General features: G+C 41.4%; 1 protein-coding gene across 1 annotated transcript in view; it reads left to right on the forward strand.

Annotated features, from left to right (window-relative positions):
* The first annotated feature begins 17,406 nt into the window (after window positions 1–17,406).
* LOC142653010 (patched domain-containing protein 3-like) overlaps window positions 17,407–25,020 on the forward strand; it is a 33,230-nt gene continuing 25,616 nt past the window's right edge. Inside the window, exon 1 of the mRNA XM_075828717.1 lies at window positions 17,407–18,153. Within this exon, the coding sequence (XP_075684832.1) occupies window positions 17,407–18,153 (747 nt within the window). The remainder of the gene's footprint in view (window positions 18,154–25,020) is intronic.

Here is a 25,020-nt window from a genome sequence, read left to right on the forward strand (position 1 = left end):
CTTTACTAACAAAATCATGAAGTCTAACATGAAGGACATACTACTGGGCACACGAACTGGGGCCATAGCTCTGGGTAGAATTGAGTTCTCAGCCTCCATGGATTCTTCAGTGCTCCCTCTAGATGCCAACTGCTGCTTAGTCTACCGCTCCTGTGTCACGTTTAGAACCACCTGCTGTCTAGAAGCCAGTTCTCTCCTTGGCGATCCTCTTCTTCAGCTGCTGTGTGGAGGCGACGTGTAAACACTTCGGCTCCTTCTGCTTCTCTTGACTGGCGTCCTTTCACTCTCCTCCTCTGCAGTATCTTCTTTCGCTGCCAGAGCCGCTCCTATCAGCACGGTCACATCCTGTAACACGCTTCCTGCTTTCCCCGCTGGTCTCTGCAGTTCACCCAGGCATCTTCTCAGCCAGTCCTCCATTATGTGCTGTTTACCAGCTTGAATCCAGCTGGTCTGAGCTAGTCACTACCACACTTTTAAACACAGAATCTTCCCGCCATTGGCGGCAATGACCAATCAGGATAATACAATTTTCCAGCTCTCAGCAGAGAAGAAGCTTCTAGAACCTTCCGTGATTACACAGCTGATCTCCAGGTCAACAAACTCAAGTAAGTACCACTGCACACACAAAAAAGGGGGAGGATGAAGAGCCATAAGCAAAAGCCTGATACATAATATAGGACTTCATAACCATGTGTCTCCCAAGCTAATTGCTATAGGGGGCTTTGGCAGGAGTGAAAGAGCACCATGAGCATCAGAGGCATAATTTGCCATTGGCTGACAATCGCAGAGGCCCTGAGGTGAAATGATAAAAGAAACCTCCAAGTAGTCACCCCATTTTGGAAACAGTAGTGCTTAAAGCATTTATCAATGGGTGTAGTGAGCATTTTAACCCCACAGGCAAGGGCGGATTGGCAATGTAACCTACTGGAAAGATTCCCGGTAGGCCGTCAGTCAGTGGGCCGCCCCCATATCTCCAGCTGCCGGCTCACCTGTATGCAACACACTCGGTGCCACTTGGAATTTCTGATTGGATGAAAGCCTGTCAGTCTCCCTAGCTGACAGGCATTCATCCATTCAGCAGGTCCTCTTGCAGATATATGACAGAAGCAATGGAGTGACAGTGGGCGGCGCCATGACGAGAGGGCGGCCCTGCAAGTTAATGCAGGCAAATTACAGGAGATAGTAAAAGAGCCTAGGCTGCAACGTACTACTCAAGTAAGAGTAATGTTGGGGGGGGCAATGTCTGATTATATTTAATGTGCTCGGGCAGGTGAGAAATTTTTTTTGTTTTTAAATCGCGGCATTCAGAAGGGTGGTTTCAAATGCGACAGGCAAAAAATTTGTTTTTTTACTGTACCATTTTCCAGAGATTTTCCCAAAAACGTAGCAAAACCACGCCGTTTTCCTATGATTCTTCCGAAAATAACGTCAAAAGTGTGCGCTTTTGCCACGATTTTCTGAAAATCGCAGGACTAAAAGAATTTTACTGCGATCAGTTCCAACCTGCTATTTTTTTCTTTCAGCAGATACACTTAACTAAAGAATCTGAAGCATATGTTGCTACGGGGTGGATCACTTATGGCTATAAATATTTTTTTTCAAGGGGAGTTTGTATACTGATTCATAGAGCGATCCAGTTCAAAGAGGTGAATTGTGCGAGTGATCTGGAGGGGAGATACATTCTTTTACATTGTATGATAGAGGGAATTAGATGTATCCTGCTCTCGGTTTATCTCCCCCCCCCCCCCCCCCGTATCATTGTGTGACCCTCTCTCTCTGAGGAAAGGCCTAGATGCCCTTTGTTTATCCTTGGGGATTTTAATAAAATCTTAGACCCAAAGTTAGATAGGGTACAGGCGAATGGGCAATATAAAGGGCCTACTGAATTCACAGGGCTACTAAATGAATTAGGGTGGGTAGAGATTTGGAGATATTTTAATCCAGATATGAAAGCTTATACATGTATTTCAAGAGCTGGGGCAAGTATGTCTAGGATTGACTTTTGTATCTTGAAATAGGAGACTTTTGACTCTGTATTATCTCCCTTTGCTCTGTTCCTAGTTTGTTACCTCTGTTTCCTATATGGCCTACTTACTTTGTATTGTTACTATGTATACACACTCCAGTCCTTCACACATCACAGGAGTAACATATAACCCTCGCAGATACTTAAATATATAAAAATACTTTACTCATGACATAGAAGTGAGAAGCAATATACATTACATCAAGATACAATACATTACATAGAGAACAAAACCACTCACAGCTGCCTCCTTTTCCTACCTTCCCTGGGCACTTTGCACATCTGACTAGTTATGTGTATATATAGCATAAATCCAGGTCCCAACCCTATAACCTATAGGTCTCCTGATACTACACCTATAACCAAAGCCACATACAGCGCCTGACCCTTAGCACATGTACATATAGAGACTCATGCATAAATAGCATATATATAATCTACTCATCTATAAACCACACAGGATTCCTAGAATATCTCTATGTACACATATAAAGTCTGCTGTAATGGTATTATACTTATATTTATATACATACACAGAAAGCACACATATGATATAACTTAGCTTGTTCCTGATGTTAAGTGCTATTCGTCCAGGGCTGGCAGGAAAAGAGCGAGAGAGACCCAGAACTTCATATGGCCTATATGTTCCTATCCCTGAGTTGAACTCCACCTTAAGACCACCCATATACCTTCCAACGTGCATCTGTACAGTATAAGTAAATCTTTGATCTTTGTTTAGAATTTTTTTTATTCAGTTACAGTAGTGTTATTCAGTCACTATGTTCAGTGGCGGATTAAGTAGACCATGGGCCCTGGGCTGTTACCCAAACTTGGGACCCCCTTCCGCACCGCTGCCGTGCCGTGCCGTAACTATTTTTAAAGGAACAGTGTCATCACAAATTATTTTTTTATATGTTAAAGATGTTAGTGCTTTATTAAAAACGTTTATATTCATTTGTGTGTTTGTGTTTTACTTTTTCTTATTTTTACACTTTTTCTTCCCTATGGGGGCTGCCATTTTTTGTTCCATTTCTGTCTGTGTCGATTAACGACACATACAGACATGGAATACGGCAGCCACAGTCCCATAGGGACTGCGAACGGCTCCCGTCCCATTGACTTCCGTGTACGGCGTCTGTGTGGGAACTGCGCATGCGCCGCTCCCACACAGTCCAATTCGAAATTGGCGCCGTCCGGCGCCATTTTCCTGTGGACCGGAAGTCGCGGCCGGACAGTAATATTACTACTTCCGGTCGCGGCTTCCGGATTTGTGCACTTGGACCAGCGGCAGCAAACGGAGCGGACGGGCCGGAGGGAGCCGCGGCGGCAGGAGCAGGTAAGGGATTTCAATGTATGTTCGTGTTTGTGTGTGTTTACTACTGTATGTAAACCTACTACACTGTGTGTTAGCTCAAAAAATGGCGACACACAGTGTAGGAGGTTACACCGTTCAAACCCCTCGTTTATCCCGGCACTAGCCAGGATAAAGGAGGGGGGATGCTGAGAGCTCACTAGAGCGAGGGCTTTTAACCCAATGTTGCAATGCTGCAATTTTGGGAATAGCTCCATCTAGTGACCAAAAATGGGTAGTATTATAAATTAGAATTAATTTATAATATTTCCTGACTCGTGAAAAAAATAAAAAAAATTTGAACAATGTTTAATCACCCACACACTAAATGTTTAATTTTTTAAAAAAAAACATGTTTTTCTGGCAACACAATGCCTTTAAGACTACCTTTTTGGGCAAGCATTAACAAATGAGTTTTACGATTCCCCTTGTCACAGGGCTGTGTCCCTACATACTGACAGTATCACACTGTGCAGGGACACGTCCTCCTGACAAGGGGAATTGTATATCAGTCCTGGACTTCAGAAAGACTTTGTGAAATACAAGGATTTCCTATAATAAACATGTCAGGAGAGGTGACAGATTCTCTATATATCTAGTGACTCACAGGTGACGACGTCTCAGATTCTAGTAGTTTTTTTCCTCTTTTCTTCTCCATCCGATCCAGCACTCATGACGACTTCACCCGGCCATGACTTATTTCTGCAGCCTCTAAATATAATATCACCAATCACTGTGCCCCTGACTATAATTGTGTCATGACAAAAGAAAAGACAGATGCCTCCAGCTCACCTTGTTGTGTGGACTTTTGTAGTTAGTCCCTGCGCACGGGTCTTCGTGACGGCACACGATCGGTGTATAGGGGAAGAGGTAGATCCAGCGCTAATGATATTTAAAAAGTAACTTTTTCCAAGTATTATTTCTGTTTGTTTAAAAATTGGGATCAATGAAAAAATATGTGATCATATCCTGTGTTGCCAAGATGATTAGTTGTAGAATAGATGGCCTACGCGTTTCGAACGCCGCCTGCGTTCTTAATCATGGCTTGTCAAGCCATGATTAAGAACGCAGGCAGCGTTCGAAACGCGTAGGCCATCTATTCACACACACAAATATCATTAGCGCTGGATCTACCTCTTCCCCTATAATTGTGTCACACACTGTAAAGTAAAGCACCACAGACACAGTGCCCCCTGTAGAAAGCGCCAACCCCCCATGTAGATAGTGCCACACACACCCCCCTGTGCATAGCGCCACAGACACACACAAAACACACATGTAGATAGCGCCACACACACACATCCCCCTGTAGATAGTGCCACACACACATCCCCCTGTAGATAGCGCCACACACACACATCCCCCTGTAGATAGCGCCACACACACACATCCCCCCTGTAGATAGCGCCACACACATCCCCCTGTAGATAGTGCCACACACACACACCTCCCCCTGTAGATAGCGCCACACACACACACACACACACACACACACACATCCCCCTGTAGATAGCGGCACACACACACACATCCCCCTGTAGATAGCGCCACACACACATCCCCCTGTACATAGCGCCACACACACACACACACACCTGAAGATAGCGCCGAAACACACACACACACACACACCTGTAGATAGCACCACACACCCCCCTGTAGATAGTGCCACACACACACAACCCCCTATAGATAGCACCACACAGCACCCTATAGATAGAGCCCCACAGCGCTCCCTTCCTTATATATAGTGCCACACAGCGCTGCCTTCCTTATATATAGTGCCACACAGCGCTCCCCCCCTTGTATATAGTGCTACACAGCGTCGCTACACTGCAGCGCTGGGATGACATTTTATCCCATATGACTGCTGCAGCCTGTGATTGGCCTGTTATTGGCTGCAGCGGTCACATGGGGTGAAACATCATCCCAGGAGGCTGGCCTGGACGAAAAAACAGAATTCTGGGCAAGTATAAGATTTTTATTTTTTCTAAATTGCGTTTTTACATAACATCTGCTATCTGTTGCGGGTTTTACCTCCCCATTGAATTAAATGGGGAAAACCCGAAACAAATAAGCAGTATTTACGCAAATACAATTGACATGCTGCGGAATTAAAAAAACGCACTGCAGGTCAATTTCTGAGCTTTTTTTTTCCGCTTATCATTTACGCAGCGTGTGATGAGAATTGTTCACATCTAATCTACTCTGCTGCTACTGTATTAGGGCTTGTCCACACTTAACGGAATTGCTGGGAATTTTCTGCCCGGAAAATACGCAGAATAAAGTAGCAGCAAAGTGAGTGAGATTTAACAAATCTAATCCAGACACTGCGTAAAATTTCCGACCAGAAATTTTGTCCCGCGGTGCGTATTTTTCGTGCCGCATCATGTAAATTCCTGCTGCAGATAGTGGACTGAATTGCTGCGTTTTTCAGAGGAGACGTCACCATCTCCCAACATTGTGAAAAACGCAGCAAAATACGCACCACTTTCTCCAGTAAAAACCGCAGGAAATAGTGCTTTTTTTCTGCAGCGGAATTTCTGCTAGTTTCTGCGGAATTGCTGCAGAAATATGTATATTATATATATATATACACACACACACACACACACACACACACACACACACACACACACACACACACACACACACACACACACATACATACACTATATATATATATATATATATATATATATATATATATATATATACAAATAAATACATACATACATACACATATTATATATACATACACACATACACTATATATACATACACACACACACTATATATACATACACTATATATACATACACACACTATATATACATACACTATATATATATATATATATATACATACACACACTATATATACATGCACTATATATACATACACACACTATATATACATACACTATATATACATACATACATACATACATACATACATACACACACACTATATATATATACATACACTATATATACATACACACACACACTATATATATATATATATATATATATATATATATATATATATATATATATATATATATATACATACAGTGAAGGAAATAAGTATTTGATCCCTTGCTGATTTTGTAAGTTTGCCCACTGTCAAAGACATGAACAGTCTAGAATTTTTAGGCTAGGTTAATTTTACCAGTCAGAGATAGATTATATAAAAAAAAAAAACAGAAAATCACATTATTATATATTTATTTGCATTTTGCACAGAGAAATAAGTATTTGATCCCTTTGGCAAACAAGACTTAATACTTGGTGGCAAAACTCTTGTTGGCAAGCACAGCAGTCAGACGTTTTTTGTAGTTGATGATGAGTTTTGCACACATGTTAGATGGAATTTTGGCCCACTCCTCTTTGCAGATCATCTGTAAATCATTAAGATTTCGAGGCTGTCGCTTGGCAACTCGGATCTTCAGCTCCCTCCATAAGTTTTCGATGGGATTAAGGTCTGGAGACTGGCTAGGCCACTCCATGACCTTAATGTGCTTCTTTTTGAGCCACTCCTTTGTTGCCTTAGCTGTATGTTTCGGGTCATTGTCGTGCTGGAAGACCCAGCCACGAGCCATTTTTAATGTCCTGGTGGAGGGAATGAGGTTGTCACTCAGGATTTGACGGTACATGGCTCCATCCATTCTCCCATTGATGCGGTGAAGTAGTCCTGTGCCCTTAGCAGAGAAACACCCCCAAAACATAATATTTCCACCTCCATGCTTGACAGTGGGGACGGTGTTCTTTGGGTCATAGGCAGCATTTCTCTTCCTCCAAACACGGCGAGTTGAGTTAATGCCAAAGAGCTAAATTTTAGTCTCATCTGACCACAGCACCTTCTCCCAATCACTCTTAGAATCATCCAGATGTTCATTTGCAAACTTCAGACGGGCCTGTACATGTGCCTTCTTGAGCAGGGGGACCTTGCGGGCACTGCAGGATTTTAATCCATTACGGCGTAATGTATTACCAATGGTTTTCTTGGTGACTGTGGTCCCAGCTGCCTTGAGATCATTAACAAGTTCCCCCCGTGTAGTTTTCGGCTGAGCTCTCTCCTTCCTCAGGATCAAGGATACCCCACGAGGTGAGATTTTGCATGGAGCCCCAGATCGATGTCGATTGACAGTCATTTTGTATGTCTTCCATTTTCTTACTATTGCACCAACAGTTGTCTCCTTCTCACCCAGCGTCTTACTTATGGTTTTGTAGCCCATTCCAGCCTTGTGCAGGTCTATGATCTTGTCCCTGACATCCTTAGAAAGCTCTTTGGTCTTGCCCATGTTGTAGAGGTTAGAGTCAGACTGATTAGTTGAGTCTGTGGACAGGAGTCTTTTATACAGGTGACCATTTAAGACAGCTGTCTTTAATGCAGGCACCAAGTTGATTTGGAGCATGTAACTGGTCTGGAGGAGGCTGAACTCTTAATGGTTGGTATGGGATCAAATTCTTATTTTTCTGCGCAAAATGCAAATAAATATATATAATTTTGACAATGTGATTTTCTGTTGTTTTTTTTAATATAATCTATTTCTCACTGGTAAAATTAAGCTAGCCTAAAAATTCTAGACTGTTCATGTCTTTGACAGTGGGCAAACTTACAAAATCAGCAAGGGATCAAATACTTATTTCCTTCACTTTACATACATACACACACTATACATAAATACATTCATACACTATATATACATACACACACACACACACACACACACACACACACATACACACACACACACACACACACACAAACACACACACACAAACACACACACTCACTATATATACATACACTATATATACATACATACACACACTATATATACATACACACACACTATATATACATACACTATATATACATACACACTATATATACTGTGAGACAGTGACAGGTAAAGTCATTGAGGAAAGGTACATTTCCCCTAGAATCCTGTCATATGTATCCTAGGCTCCAAGCGGAAAATCGTTGCTAGGGGCAACAACACAATTTTTTTTCTCCCCGAGAGTGCTTGGAAGTGTATGTCCTGGGTGAAGGCGGCAACAGGGCTAAAAAAAGAGACTGTTAAAATGGATGAAATACTTAAACAGCTGATTCAGGCTAATATCAACCAGGGGAAGATAAGCACAGCTCTACAAGAAGCCAGCGCGACTCAGCGAATGGTGCATGAGGAAGCCATGCGTGCACAGGCTGAAACCAATATTCTGCTGGGTGAAGCCCACAGACTGGCCTAAAAAGAACAGCAGCAAATTAATCGCTATTTGCAAGACCAAATTCAGGCCTCAGTGGAGAGGTCAGCGGGGCCTCATGGTTTGCGCCAAACCACTCGTGCAGCGGTACAGACATCTCTGCAGAAGATGACATCCACCGACGACGTTGAGGCCTATCTCATGGTGTTTGAGTGAGTGGCAGAACGAGAGAAGTTACCTTCAGATCAGTGGGCAGCAGTGGTGGCACCTTTCCTAACCGGAGAGCCGCAAAAGGCGTACTTTGATCTCAATGAGCAGGATGCCAAGGATTACTCTGGGTGTTAATATGAATGTGCGTGCTCGACGGGTGCACAACTGGCCTTTTGTGGAACACCTACCTGCCCGATCACAAATGTATGATCTTGTCCATCTTGCAAGGAAATGGCTACAGCCAGAGGAATCAACCCCTGCGCAGATCGTGGAGAGAGTGGTGCTTGACAAATACATCCGCTCCTTACCACCGAAGGTTCAGCGTTGGGTCGGTCAAGGAGATCCTACAGATGCGGAACAGCTGGTGAACCTGATTGAAAGGTACAGAGCTACTCAGGATCTACTCCAAGAAGTACCGCCTGGATGTTCTAACCCCAGGAACAGCAAATCGTGCGGAGCACCCGGTAAGACTGTTCCATTTACTAGAGGGGTGAGAAATGTCTTTAAGGGAGGTGGCTCAGAAGGGGAGCAGACGGAGGGAAGAAATCCCAGAGAGACACTGAAGGCCAGACCAGGGTCTCAAGTTGGGGACCGGGGCCGCATACAGTGCTGGCGGTGTTATGGACCTGGGCATATTGCTGCCAATTGTCCCCTGACTACTGAGCCAATGGAGTGTGATGCAGCAAGGCGAATATCCTTGTTTGCACGTCCTGTTTGTTCTGCTGAGACGGTTTACGAGACTGAGCAACAAATGTGTGTCGTAAAAGTGGAAGGGTGTACTGTGAGTGCCTTGCTGGATTCTGGGAGTCTGGTTACACTCGTGCATGCCAGCCTGATAGACCCTGGAACATTCAGAGGACATAGTATAGGGGTCCTGTGCATTCATGGGGACACTAAAGAATACCCCACCGCTTTGGTCACTCTAGAGACTTCCTGTGGAACCGCTTGCCATGAAGTGGGTGTGGTCAAGTCCCTGATGCACAGTGTGATCCTGGGGAAAGACTTCCCAGTGTTCTGGGACTTGTGGAGGAAGAAAGATGTAACCTCCACTGTAAATGTTAATGATGGTATTAATGTGTGCACTGTGATTAGCCCAGAACCCTTTAACGAGGATGCTGAGGTGCCAGCAGTAGGGGTGACCACTGAGCCTGATAAATTTCCTCTGGCTGTTTTTGCTGGTGAAACAGATGAGCAGGAGGAAATTTCTGAGATACCTGAGTTAAATGTATCACGTAACAATTTTGGGACTGCTCAACTTAGCGATCCCACATTGGTAAAACCCAGGGAAAATACTAAGGTATTAAATGGAGTGCCTCAACATCCAGGGGCTGATAAGGTGTTTCCACACATGGCGGTTAACCAGGATTTGCTGTATCGGATAGATAACGTACGTGGGGAGGTGGTTGAATAGCTGGTGATACCCCAACCGTATCGTAGAACGGTGTTGGACCTGGCTCATAAACACGTGCTGGGTGGACATCTAGGTTGCGAAAAGACCAGAGAGCGTATCTTACAACGATTCTTCTGGCCGGGGGTATATACGGAAGTTCAGAGGTATTGCGAGTCCTGCCCGGAGTGTCAGATAACGGCTCCTGTGCCACATTTTAGGAGTCCGCTGGTGCCTTTGCCTATCATTGGGATCCCTTTTGAAAGAATTGCCATGGATCTGGTCGGCCCTTTAGTCAAATCCTCTAGAGGACATCAATATATCCTAGTGGTGTTGGACTATGCCACACGCTACCCTGAGGCAGTCCCTTTGCGAAATTCCTCTTCAAAAGCCATTGCAAGAGAGTTGTTTTACATGTTTTCCCGTACTGGTTTACCTAAGTACCTAAGGAAATCCTTACCGATTAGGGAACTCCCTTTATGTCCAAAATCTCCAAGGAATTATGTAAACTGCTGAAAATTAAACACCTGCGTACCTCTATATATCACCCTCAAACTGATGGTCTTGTCGAAAGATTCAATAAGACATTAAAAGGCATGTTGAGGAAGGTGGTTAGTAAGGATGGGAAGGATTGGGACTGTCTTCTGCCCTATTTGATGTTCGCTGTACGTGAAGTTCCTCAATCATCCACAGGGTTTTCTCCTTTTGAACTTGTATACGGCAGACAACCACGTGGTCTCCTGGACATAGCCAAGGAAACCTGGGAGCAAGAGTCCACACCTTATAGGAGTGTAATTGAGCATGTCACGTTGATGCAAGACCTAATTGCTGCGGTCATGCCGATAGTTAAGGAACACTTGGAGCAAGCTCAGGATGCTCAAAGCAGGGTGTATAAGCGAACTGCTAAAGTTAGAAATTTTAATTCTGGTGATCGAGTGTTGGTCTTAGTGCCATCCATAGAAAGCAAATTTCTTGCTAGATGGCAAGGGCCGTATGAGATAATTGCAAAGGTGGGGGATGTAAATTATAAAGTTTACCAACCAGGTAAAAGGAAGACAGTGCAGTTATACCATGTAAACTTAATTAAGCCATGGAAAGAAAGAGAGAACCTCGTGGCAGTAAGTACCCCCTATAGTGTTAACCCAGATGTGTATGTGTCAGAATCCCTCGCAAAGCCACAGAAACAGGAGACAAAAGAATTTGTGCAGAGAAACACAGACGTGTTTTCAGAACTGCCAGGACAGACTAGTATAATAAAACATGACATTGTGACCGAGCCTCAGGTTCGGGTCCACTTGAAACCCTACAGAGTCCCTGAAGCTCGTAGACAAGCCATATCTGAGGAGGTCAAGAAAATGCTAGACCTTGGGATTATTGAAGAGTCAAAAAGTGAATGGTCAAGTCCCATTGTATTGATTCCGAAACCAGATGGGTCATTACGTTTCTGTAACGACTTCCGCAAGTTAAATGAGATGTCAAAGTTTGACGCATACCCAATGCCAAGAGTTGACGAGTTAATAGAGAGACTGGGCCATTCAAGGTATTTTTCAATACTTGATTTAACCAAAGGCTATTGGCAAGTACCCCTCACGGAGGGCGCCAATGAGAAAACTGCGTTCATCACCCCGGATGGTCTGTTTCAATATATTTGTTTACCATTTGGGCTACATGGGGCTCCAGCGACCTTTCAAAGGTTAATGGACATAGTCCTCAAACCCCATCGTCGGTATGCTTCGGCATATCTGGACGACATTATAATCTTTAGTGATGACTGGGAAAGCCACTTACCAAAAGTACAAGCAGTACTAAACTCCCTCAGAGCCGCGGGGTTAACAGCAAACCCAAAGAAATGTTCCTTAGGCTTGGAGGAAGCACGGTATCTGGGGTACATAATTGGGAGAGGGGTGATAAAGCCACAGGTCAACAAAGTTGAGGCTATCCAAAACTGGCCCCAGCCCTCAACCAAAAAGCAGGTCAGAGCTTTTCTTGGAATTGTAGGTTATTACCGCAGGTTCATTCCAAACTTTGCCAGCACAGCAGCGCCCCTGACAGATCTTACCAAGGGAAGTAAGTCTGTCATGGTCAAGTGGGACACGAAGGCTGAAAGCGCCTTTCAAGAGTTGAAACTGGCACTGTGTAACCAACCAGTCTTAGTCACTCCTGACTTCAAAAAGGAGTTTGTTGTCTAAACTGATGCTTCTGATGTGGGGCTCGGAGCAGTTCTGTCACAAGAGGTTGGTGGTGAGGAACATTCTGTGACCTATTTGAGCAGAAAGCTTACCCCGGCTGAGAAAAACTATAGCATAGTTGAACGGGAGTGCTTGGCAATTAAGTGGGCACTTGAGTCCCTGAGATATTATTTATTGGGTCGTCGGTTTAGGTTGGTTACAGACCACTCTCCTCTTACGTGGATGTGTCAAGCTAAAGAGAGAAATTCAAGAGTTACACGGTGGTTTCTTACTTTGCAGAACTTCAAATATACTGTGGAACACAGAGCAGGAAAACTGCAGGGCAATGCTGACGCTTTGTCTAGGACACACTGCCTTGTAGCTAAATGTGTCCGATCCCACGGGCTCGAACAGAGGAAGAGGGTATGTGAGACAGTGACAGGTAAAGTCATTGAGGGAAGGTACATTTCCCCTAGAATCCTGTCATATGTATCCTAGGCTCCAGGGAATGAGTATTTTTTGCAATAGAAAGCTCTAGCTTTCCAATCTCGGCTTAAGGAAAAGCCGGAAAAAGGGCCTGGAGTTGGATTGGGGAAGAGCAGGGCGGGTTCCCCAATCCCTAGTCCATCTCTGTTTGTAGGACAAGGCTGCTGCTCAATTAGCTGCACCTGCAGCCTGTGTATAAAAAAGTGCAGACACAGTGTGTGTGAGTCTCACCCCTGACTCAGACTGGAGACTACTAAGTCTGGAGTAGCCTGTATTCTATGTGAGTAAAGACCTGTGTTACTTTGTGTCCAGTGCCTGGTAGGAAGGCACTTGGTATAGTTAGATAATATCTTGTTTAGTTAGTGCTCAGACGAGCAGGATTTATTTTGTATTTTGCCTTGTTGTACAAGAGGCTGTTTCTTTGACAAGAATAAAACACAGGCAAAGCCCTGTTATGAACTTTAATGCACGGTGTCCCTGCCTCTGGCTACTAAGAAACCGCTGTACCAACCTCTCCTGATGCTAAACCCTCACAATACATACACTATATATACATACACACGCTATATACATACACTATATATTCATACACACACACACACACACACGCACATACACACTATATATACATACACTATATATACATACACACACACACACACACACACACTATATATACATACACACACTATATATGTACTGGGCGTTTTTAACTTTTGACCAACTGGGCGTTGTTCAGAGAAGTGTATGATGCTGACCAATCAGTGACCAATCAGCATCATACACTTCTATTCATTCATGTCCACTTGTACTCAGCACAGCGTGATCTTGCGAAATCACTCTGTACAGTGTGAGTAAGTCCCACAAACTTTACCGTAGTGTCTGGAATGTGGCTGGAAGTGATGTCTATTCACTCTCAAGACACTTCAGTAAAGTTAATGTGTGAGTAAGTGACAGCACAGCATGATTTCGCGAGATCACGCTATGCTGATTACAAATGGACATGAATGGAGAGAAGTGTATGACGCTGATTGGTCAGCGTCATACACTTCTCTTTACAACGCCTACTTGGTCAAAAGTTAAAAACACCCAGTTGGGCATTAAGAAACGAATTAGCATAAATCTAAAATAAATTAGCATAAATCTGGTGACAGAGCCTCTTTAATAGCACGTCATGGTGCGGTTGTTGATGTATGGAGCTAACTCACGTGCTGAGCCTGCTCCATACGCTGCTGGTGTCAGCTGTATATTACAGCTGACACCCGGGACTAACGGACAGGAACAGCAATCGTGCTGTTACAGAAGCCTGTAAAATTAACAATATACTGCAATACATTAGTATTGCAGTGTATTGTACCAGCGATCCAATGATTGCTGGTTCAAGTCCCCTAAGGAAGTAATAAAATGTGTAAAAGAATTAAAGTTATTAGTAGTGCCCCAAAAATTTTTTATAAGTTAAAAAAAATAAATTTCCCCACTTTCTTCTAAAGTAATGTAAAAAAATTAACAAAATTGATATCGCTACGTTCGTAAAAGTCTGAACTATTACAATATACCATTATTCAACTCGCACGGGGAACATCGTAAAAAATAAAATAAATCATTTAAAACGCCAAAATAGCTGTTTTTTGCACCATAGCTCTAAAAAAAAATGTAATATAACTTTTTTATCACTTTTTATGTACCAAAAAATGGTACCAATAAGAACTACAGCTCACCCCGCAAAAAAATAAGCCCTCACATTGCTCAATCGACCGGAAAAAAAAAAAGGTACGGCTCTCAGAATGTGGTGAAACAAAACAATTTTTTATTTTAACAAAAAGATTTTTCTTTTTAAAAGTAGTAAAATATAAAAAAACTATATAAATTTGGTATCACCGTAATTTTATTGCGACGCATAATGGAGTCAAGTGTTCGTTTTCACTGCATGATGAAAGCCGTAAAAACGAAACCCCAAAAAATGGAGGAATCACAGTTTTTTCCAATTTCAGTCCGCAAATATTTTTTTCCCAGTTTCCCAGTACGTTTTATGGTATTTTAAATGGTGTCAATAGAAACTACAACTCCTCCCGCAAGAAATAAGCCCTCACACTGCTCTATTGATGGAAAAACAAAAAAGTTACGGCTCTTGGAATGCATGGAGTGAAAAACGAAAATAAGAAAGCAAAAAATGTATCAGTCCTGAAAGAGTTAATTCATTTCTAATGAAAAAAAAAATGTATGACCACATGTGGGGTATTTCCGTACTCGGGAGAAATTGCTTTACAAATGTTGGGGTGTTTTTTCTCCTTTATCTCTTGTGAAAATGAGAAAATGCAACATTTTAGTGGAAAAAAATTTGATATTCAATAATTCTAATAAATTCTTCAAAAGACCTGTGGGGTCTAAATGCTCGCTATACCCCTAGAAAAATTCCTTGAGGGGTGTTGTTTCCAAAATGGTGTTACTTTGGGGGGGGGGTCCCTCCAGAGTGTTGCAAACGCGACATGGCACTGAAAAGCATTCCAGCTAAATCTGTGCTCCAAAATCCAAATGGCACTCCTTCCCTTCTGAGCCCTGCTGTGGGTCCAATCAGCAGTTTATTACCATATATGGGGTATTGCCGTAATTGGGAGACATTGCTTTACAAATGTTGGGGTGCATTTTCTTATTTATTCCTTGTAAATATTAAAAATGTCTGATTTTTAGAAAAAAAATTGATTTTAATTTTACAGACTAATTCCAATATATTTAGCGAAAAACCTGTGTGGTCAAAATGCTAACTAAACCCCTAGATAAATTCCTTGAGAGGTGCCGTTTCCAAAATGGGGTAACTTTTGGGGTGTTTCCACTGTTTTGGCACCATAAGACCACTTCAAACCTGATAAGGTGCCTAAAATACATGCTAAAAAAAAGGAGGCCCAAAATCCTCTAGGTGCACCTTTGTTTCTGAGGCCGGTGTTTCAGTCCATTAGCACACTAGAGCCACATGTGGGATATTTTTAAAAACTGCAGATTCTAGGCAATAAAATATTGAGTTTCATTTCTCGGGTAAAACCTTCTGTGGTACAAAAAAAATGTTTTACAAATGAATTTCAGCAAAAACATTTTACAATGCATAGCAAAAAAAATTACATTTGTAAATTTCACCTCTACGTTGCTTTAATTCCTGTGAAACGCCTAAAGGGTTAAAACACTTTATGAATGCTGATTCTAATACTTTGACGGGTGCAGTTTTCAAAATGATGATTTATGGGGACTTTCTAATATATAAGGCCCTCAAAGCCACTTTAGAACTGAACTCGTTGCTGAAAAAATAGCCTTTTCAAATTTTCTTTAAAATATGAGAAATTGCTGCTAAAGTTCTAAGCCTTGTAACGTCCTAGAAAAATAAAAGGACGTTCAAACAATGCAAACATAAAGTAGACATATGGGAATGTTAACTAATAACTATTTTGTGTGGTATTACTATTTGGTTTATAAGCAGATACGTTTAAGTTTAGAAAAATGCAAATTTTTGCACATTTTCGCGAAATTTTGGTGTTTTTCAGAAATAAATTCTGAATTTATCGATAACATTTTTTAACTAGCATAAAGTACAATATGTCACGAGAAAAGAATCTCAGAATCGCTTGGCTAGGTAAAAGCATTCCAAAGTTATTACCACATAAAATAACACGTCAGATTTGAAAAAAATCGGCTGTGTCCTGAAGGCCAAAAGAGGCTAGGTCTTGAAGGGGTTAATATTTTGTTTTGCAGAAATTGATATTTTCCACTAAATTATTTTACGGGTGCATGTTCACCTTCTTCCACTATATGATACAGTCACAGTCATTATGCCAAGTTTATTCTTGACTATGGACTTCCATATAACTCTACTGCGTTATGCATGGGACCATTGTTCCATAAAGCCAACAAGTCATGGCCTTGATATGTTGTTTTTCCACGTTATTGAACTGAACAAACCCAAGCAATAACTCACTGTTATTTTTCATTGTATTATTTTATTAGATGGTTGTATGTTTTCTTAAAAAATGTAATAAACATGGATTATATATAAATTAAGAGTAGTTAATGCACAAAGTATATTAGAAAATTGCATAACTTTTTTATTATAAAATGAACAAACTTTTGATTTGTCAGCTTGGAATTCGTTTATATTCTGCATAACCATTGCTCTAATTGATTTTCGATGTGACACCCTCACACTTCCAAAACTTTAAACAATAACTACCTGCTTACATTGACCTCATCAAGTCATCTATTTAATTTGGCAGGTGTCCTTAACAACTTTCTCCTTATAAACATATTTCTTTTTTATTTGTTTTCGCAGTAACCAGACTTTAAACAATCTTCTTGTGAAGAACGTAGATAACTGTGCTAAGGTCAATTGTTTATTAGTTACCATATAATCCAGATAAGGAAAACTTCCTTCCTACTTGATACTTATCTTTAGAAAATGATAGTATTCGTCATCCATTTATCTGCTGCCACTAACTTATCTAAGGTTTACGTAACTATATATGTGATATTAACAGTACAAACTTTTCAGTTTTTTATTCTTGGTAAATAACAGAGGACTGACAATGGCCAGATGTCACACGGACTGCTTACAGAAACCTCTCTCGATTGCCTTCGGTCGGCTTGGTAAGCTGGTGGGTAGGTACCCCTGGTGGTTCCTACTAATTCCCTTTGTTTTATCTGCTGGGTTGGGTGCTGGCTTTTACTTTTTACCTCAGAGAGAAGCAAATAACATAGAAGATCAATTTACACCAATTGGAGGTCCAGCTAAAACTGAACGAGACTTTGTAAGGACACATTTTCCCACCAATGATTCCGGCCATTTTTCTGCACAGCGCTTGTATACAGAAGGGTCTTTTGTCTCTCTCATAGCTGTAAGCACGACTGATAATGTTATTAATGTTAACACATTCAAAGAGCTCATGAAGCTGGATGAGATGGTGCAGAACTTCACAGTAATGGATGCTGCAACTAACACAACTCTCACATTTCAGAAACTATGTGCAGAAGTCCAGGGACAAAAATGTATTTCAACCAATCCGCTCCTATCTGCAGTACAAAGCAATGTGAGTCTGATAGAGACAATACAAATAGGTTACCCCCTGTTTCAAGGTAGAACTTTCCTGGGAACCTACCTGGGTGGGGTGACACTGAATCCAGGTAATATTGTGCAAAAAGCCAAAGCAATCAAGTTACAATATTACCTCAGAGAAGAAAATGAACAGGACAAAGAAAACAGCCTGCAATGGATCAGTCAGTTTATCAAATTCCTCTCAAAGAATACCAATGAATACCAACTCAATGAAATAAAGGTAAGATTTCTGTAAGACACTGTATTCTCCCCTCGAAGTAAATCTTATAGGGTCAAATACCTCTATAATACAGCATTTGATGGAACATGCAACAATTTCTTAAAATCTTTTGAAATGCTTTTTGTATGAAATAGGGGACAGACAGAGGTACAATATGGCGCCATAGATCTCTATAGGTGCCGTATGACTGATCCATAAAACATGGATCATTAATTCGGCTGTGTGCATGAGTTTGAACATCAGAAACATGACAGAATATGATAACACTATTTATTTATTTATTTATTTATTAACCATTTCATTATATTTGTGCTTCGTTGTGACCATATAGATTTTTTAATGCACTTTAAGGGTATTTCAACTTTGTTTTTTTGTGGTGTTTCATAAAGCCGCACCTCTATTGCTCCCCAAATTTGTAGTAAAAAAAAATCTTCCAAACAGTTTGTTGTATTTTAACCATGATTGCAGGCTGCATTTTTTATTAACCCCTTAGTGACCAGCCTATTTTAGGCCTTCATGACCAAGCAATTTTTTTTTTTCCAGGGTCACATTCAAAAAACTATAACTTTGTTATTTTTCAGTCGACATAGCTGTATAAGGACTTGTTTTTTGTGGGATTAGTTGTATTTTTAATGGTACCAATTTGGGGCACGTATCATTTTTGATTAACTGTTATTAACCTTTTTGTGGGGGGAATAGGAATAAAACAGCAATTCCACCATATTTCTATGCGTTTTAACCCCTTAATGACCAGCCCATTTTAAACCTTAATGAGCAAGCTATTTTTTGCGTTTTTCCATCGTCGCACTCCAAGAGCTATAACTGTTTTATTTTTGCATCGACATAGCTGTATAAGGTCTTATTTTTTGCGGGACAAGTTGTATTTGTTAATATCACCATTTTGGGGTACATATAAATTATTGATTAACTTTTATTAACTTTTTGAGGGGGATAATGGAAAAAAAACCCATACATTTTGACACTCCTTTTTGCATCTTAGATTTACGCCGTTTTCTGTGTGGTATAAATAACATAAAAACTTTATTCAGTGGGTCATTACGATTGTGGTGATACCAAATTTATATAGATTTTGTATGTTTTACTACTTTTACACAGTAAAAACACTTTTTTTTCAAAATTATTTGTTTTTGTGTCGCCATGTTTTAAGAGCCATAAGTGTTTTATTTTTACGCCAATGCAGCTGTATGGGGTCTTGTTTTTTGTGGGACGACTTCTAGATTTTATTGGTACCATTTTGAAGTACATACGACTTATTGATCACTTTTTAGCACAGTTTTTGGAATGCTGGATGAACAAAAAACAGCAATTCTGTCATTGTTTTTTATTTTATTTTTTACGGCGTTGTGCGGGTTAAATAATGTAATGGCTTTAAAGGTGGGGTCGTTACGGACGCGGTGATACCAAATATGTGTAATGTTTTAATTTATTTTCTATTGTTTTTCCATATTAAATTATTTTATAACGGAAAAAGTGGGTTTTTATTTGGGATGTTTATTTATTTGTTATTAACTTTATTAAACTTTTTGATAACTTTATTTTTAGTACCTCTAGGGGACTTCACTATGCGATCTTCTGATCGCTTTTATAGTACACTGCAATACTTCTGTATTGCAGCGTATTATTGCCTGTCATTGTAAAACTGCTTAGCAGGCATCCACTACATTTAGACCTGGGGGCCTTTGTTAGGCCACCAGCTGCCATAGCAGCCATTGGCACCTTGTGATTGCAATTGCAGGGTGCCAATGGGGTGAGAGAGGGAGCACCCTGCCTCCAAAACCACTTGAATGCGGCGCTCGCTATTGAGCGCTGCATCTAAGGGGTTAAACAAGTGAGATTGATGTTGAAATCGATCCCGCCCGTTAGTGCAGGTATCCGACTGTCTTTAGACCGCCCGATACCTGCTTTAGCTGGCACAAGACATAAGGCATAAGTCCCCTTAACCTTTAGCCGCCGTGAAAAGGTGTATTGGCGGTCGTTAATTTACTTTATTCTATGGTCGGTATGATTTTGACGATACCATATATAAAGCATATAGGTTTTTTATGTTTTACTACTTTTGCACAATAAAAACACTTTTGAACTAAAATTATTTGTTTTTGTATCATCTCTTTCCAAGAGCCATAACTTTTCTCCATCAATGTAGTCATATGTGGGCTTGTTTTGTTCAGGATGGAACATACTTTTGATTGGTACATTTTTAGGGTACATGGGACTTATTGATTAACTTTTATTATCACTTTTTTGGGGGGCACTTGAAGAAAATAGCAATTCCGCCATTGTTTTTTGCGTTGTTTTTTTTTTTTACGGCGTTCAACTTGCAGTTTAAATTACATGTTTACTCTATTGTTTGGGTCATTACAATGACAGCGATACCATATGTGTGCGTTGTCCGGCAGCTCCACAGAAATGAATGTAGCGCTTGTGCACATGCATGACCGGCACTCCATTCATTTCTATGGAGCTTCCGTACACACAAGCTGGACACAGACCCTGGAAGTCCCATGCTGCTCATGGAGCACTTCGGGGAACTTTCGTTCCCCCGTTCTCCTTATCGCTGGGGGTCCCAGCGGTTGGGATACATGTCCTGTGGATAAAGGATACATGTGTTTTGTGGGACAACACCTTTAACTAGGCTACAGGACGGGGTTTTTTTTTTGGAGGGGGGGTGTTGGGGCTGTATGATGCTATCTACAGGAGGTGAGCTGTATGGTGCTATCTACAGGAGGGGGGTTGTATGGCACTATCTACAGGAGGGGGGCTGTATGGCGGTATCTACAGGAGGGGGGCTGTATGGCGATATCCACAGGAGGGGGGCTGTATGGCACTATCTACAGGACGAGGGCTGTATGGCACTATCTACAGGCGGGGGGCTGTAAGGCGCTATCTACAGGAGGGGGGCTGTATGGTGCTATCTACAGGAGGGGGGCTGAATGGTGCTATCTACAGGAGGGGTGGTTGTATGGCGCTATCTACAGGGGGGCTGTATGGCGCTATCTACAGGCGGTATGTATAGTGATATCTACAGGGGGGTTGTATGGCACTATCTATAGGGGAGCTATATGGTGAAGGGGAAATGGGGGGCGCTATCTACAAGTGGGTGTGACACTATCTACAGGGAGGTATATAGCACAATCTTCAGGGGGATGTATTGCATTATCTACAAGGGGGCGCTGTGTGGCATAATCTACAGGGGGGCACTATTTATAAGAGGGGCAGTGTGTGGCACCCAGGGGAGGGGGTGGGCCCAGTCAAAAGACATGTTCTATCTTTTGCTTTACAGTTCTACGGCATGGACACCTATACGTAGCGATACGGAAAGGCGCCCGCGGCCAATAGAACTGAATGGGTCCGTAATTGCGGGCCATATTACGGTCTGCAATTACGGAGATTTTTTACGGTCGTTTGCATGGGGCCTAAGTACAGCAAGTGATAGATCAGTAATAGAGAACTTCCTTCCCCTAAGGGTATGTTCACACAGAGCCAAGCAGAAAAAAATCTGTCTCAAAATTCCATCAGGAATCACCCCGCTTCTACCACGTCAGGCTGTACTCTTTTTTGCTAATAAGCTCCCTAAGGTTAAAGGCATCTCTTTATTTTATGGCCTATTTTCTACCTATACCCCTACTGCCAAACTCTCATACATGTCCACATGGGATATGGATTTGGGGCTAGATATCTCGTTCCAAGATTGGTTTAAAGCATTGGCTTGGGTGAGAAAATCTTCTAAAAGTTCGATAAGTTCCCGTAAAAATTGCTTTCCATTGGTACCTTACACCTGTACGTGTCGCTAAAATGTTGAGCTTGGCTTCGGAGTCATGTTGGAGGGGATGTGGAGCAAAGGGTACTTATATGCATATGTGGTGGGAATGTCACTTCCCTATGGTTGATTGCTTTTCAGCTGATCTCAAAAATGTTAAAATCTAAGATAACGGTTTCAGCTGGATTGGCTTTATGCTTTCTAGGTGTGGACCTCCTTCCTCCCTCTGGGCGCATTGTTGCATCACACATTATTATGGTCGCGAGGCTCATGATAGCTCGCCAATGGAAACTGGCTGACCCTTTGACTAAAGCGGAGTTAGTTAACCAAATTCAATTCTCTTATCATATGGAGAAGTCGTGGGCCTTTAAGATTTCAAAAGAATGTGGAAACCTTGGAGCGAATTTTCCCTACCCTCAGACGGAACCTTCCCTCCCTGCAGACAGAATAGGAATCTTGTCGGTTGCCCATATTCCTTATACTGCTCTATCCTTTAGCCCTATAATTGGCTACATGTAAATCTATGCAAATCCTCATGTTGAGAACCCTCCCTGTCCAGTTCTGTCTGTTTTTCTTTAAAAAAAATCCTAAATTCCATCACGATTTTGAGTCAAATTTTGTAATACAAGCCTTTTTTAATGCTTTTTTTGCCACTTTTTTATTTTTACGATTTTTGGTGTAAACATTTTTTTTTTCTGCCTCCTATTGATTTCAATGGAGGTTTAGAGGCAGAAACTGCTCCAAGGTAGCGCATGATTCTTTTTTCATTCTGCAAGCGGTCAAAAAAAGCGCAGAAACAAAACCCCTCTACCTCTTATTGAAATCAATGAGGGGAGATTTGGCCCATTTCTTGGCATGGATTCCGACATGGTTTCCACGTTAAAATCAGTGACAAAATATGTTGCCTAACACAACAAAGTCTCAGTGTCTCCTATGTGATGCTGCTTCAGGCTATCTCCTGCTTGTGACAGATTTTGCTCTGTCAGTTTTTCCACAGAAGGCAGTGATGAGCAGCATCTCATAGAAATACACTTTAGTCTTTCCACGCAGCTCTCACAGATAATATAGACAGTGTGAGTCAGAGTAGTTTTATAACGGTGCAGCTAATCATTGTCTAGAGTCACCAATTATATCACTGCACTCCTGCTTCCTTATATAGGGCAGAATTAATATAGTATCATCAGCAGCACTCTATTCATTGGGGGGACATACAGAGGAACAAGGAGGGTGGAGCTTGGTGGGGAGAGGTGGGTTTCAGAGCTGCTAGGAGGGATTTTATAGATGATCCTGTTATTCACAAGAAGTCAGCCACACAGGAGAGACTGACCTCCTGTCTACACATGAGAGCATGGTCTATTTTGCTGGTCAGACTGAGATCACATGACACAGCTGCCCAAAATTAAAGTGTTCAAAATACATGGATGCAACTGATCTGGAAAGAAAGACATGACACTTCTAAAATATTGCTGGCGAGTTAGCATTATATATGCAAAAAAAAAATGCTTCTGTAAAGCGTACCTCTGGTTATAAATAACTTTGCACAAATCTGTAGTACAAGCAACTGTAAGAAACTCTGAAATATATCTTTTAGAGAAAAATGCCTCTTTCTCCAGTTATCAGACCCCACCACCCCCCCCCCTTTTTCCTAACTGTTTACTTACTGAGAATTTCCTCAAGAATCAGTATTTAGTAAGGCAGAGAGGAGATGGTAGCTAAGCTCCACTGAGAGCAGTTTACAGCTGTCAATACAAGTCTATGAAGAGGGGAGGAGGAGGAGAAAGCAGAAGAAGAGAAAGACACAGACATGCTGCAGCTTCTGGTATGTGTTTTACTGTCTCATCCCAGTGCTGGATTCTTAGCTACATTGTTCCCGACTGCTGTGAACTGCCCTCCATACTGCTTCTAGTAAGTGTTATATCGCACCCCAGTGCTGGATCTCAGCTGCACTTCTACTGACTGCTGTGTAATGTACTCCATGCTACTTAACCCCTTAAGGACGCAGCCTAGTTTTGGCCTTAAGGCTCAGAGCCCATTTTTCAAATCTGACATATTTCAATTTATGTGGTAATAACGTGGGAATGCTTAAACCTACCCAAGCGATTCTGAGATTGTTTTCTCGTGACACATTGGGCTTCATGTTCGTGGTAAAATTTGGTCGATATATTCAGTGTTTATTGGTGAAAAATTGCAAAATTTAGAGAAAATTTTGAAAAAATTGCATTTTTCAGAATTTAAATGAATCTGCTTGTAAAACAGACGGTTATACCACCCACAATAGTCACTAGTTCACATTTCCCATATGTCTACTTTAGATTGGCATTGTTTTTTGAACATCCTTTTATTTTTCTTGGACGTTACAAGGCTTAGAACATAAACAGCAATTTCTCATATTTTTAAGAAAATGTCAAATGCCTTTTATTTAAGGTACCTGTTCAGTTCTGAAGTGGCTTTGAGGGGCCTATGTATTAGAAACCCTGATAAAACAACCCATTTTAAAAACTAGACCCCTCAAAGTATTCAAAACAGCATTTAGAAAGTTTTTTAACCCTTCAGGCATTTCACAGGAATTAAAGCAAAGTGGAGGTGAACTTTGCAAATTTCATTTTTCTTGCGGAATTTCAATTTTATTCATTTTTTTTCCTGTAACACAGAAGGTTTTACCAGAGAAACACTACTAAATATGTATTGTCCAGATTCTGCAGTTTTTAGAAATGTCCCACATGTGGCCCTACTGCGCTCGTGGACTAAAACACAAGCCCTAGAAGCAAAGAAGCACCTAGTGCATTTTGAGTCCTCTTTTTTTATTAGAATATATTTTAGGCAGCATGCCAGGTTTGAAGAGGTGTTGAGGTGCCAAAACAGTAGGAATCCCCCAATAGTGACCCCATTTTGGAAACTACACCCCTTAAGGAATTCATTTATGGTTGTTGTTACCATTTTGACCGCACAGTTTTTTCACAGCACCTATTTGAATTGGGCTGTGAAATGAAAAAAATGTCATTTTTTCCAATAAAATTTCTTATTTTCACAGGGAACAAAATACCCCATTTGGTTGCCCAATTTGTCCTTAGTGTGGCAATACCCCATTT

The sequence above is a fragment of the Rhinoderma darwinii genome, chromosome 5 (genome assembly GCF_050947455.1).
Source record: "Rhinoderma darwinii isolate aRhiDar2 chromosome 5, aRhiDar2.hap1, whole genome shotgun sequence".
NCBI classification, from domain to species: Eukaryota; Metazoa; Chordata; class Amphibia; order Anura; family Rhinodermatidae; genus Rhinoderma; species Rhinoderma darwinii.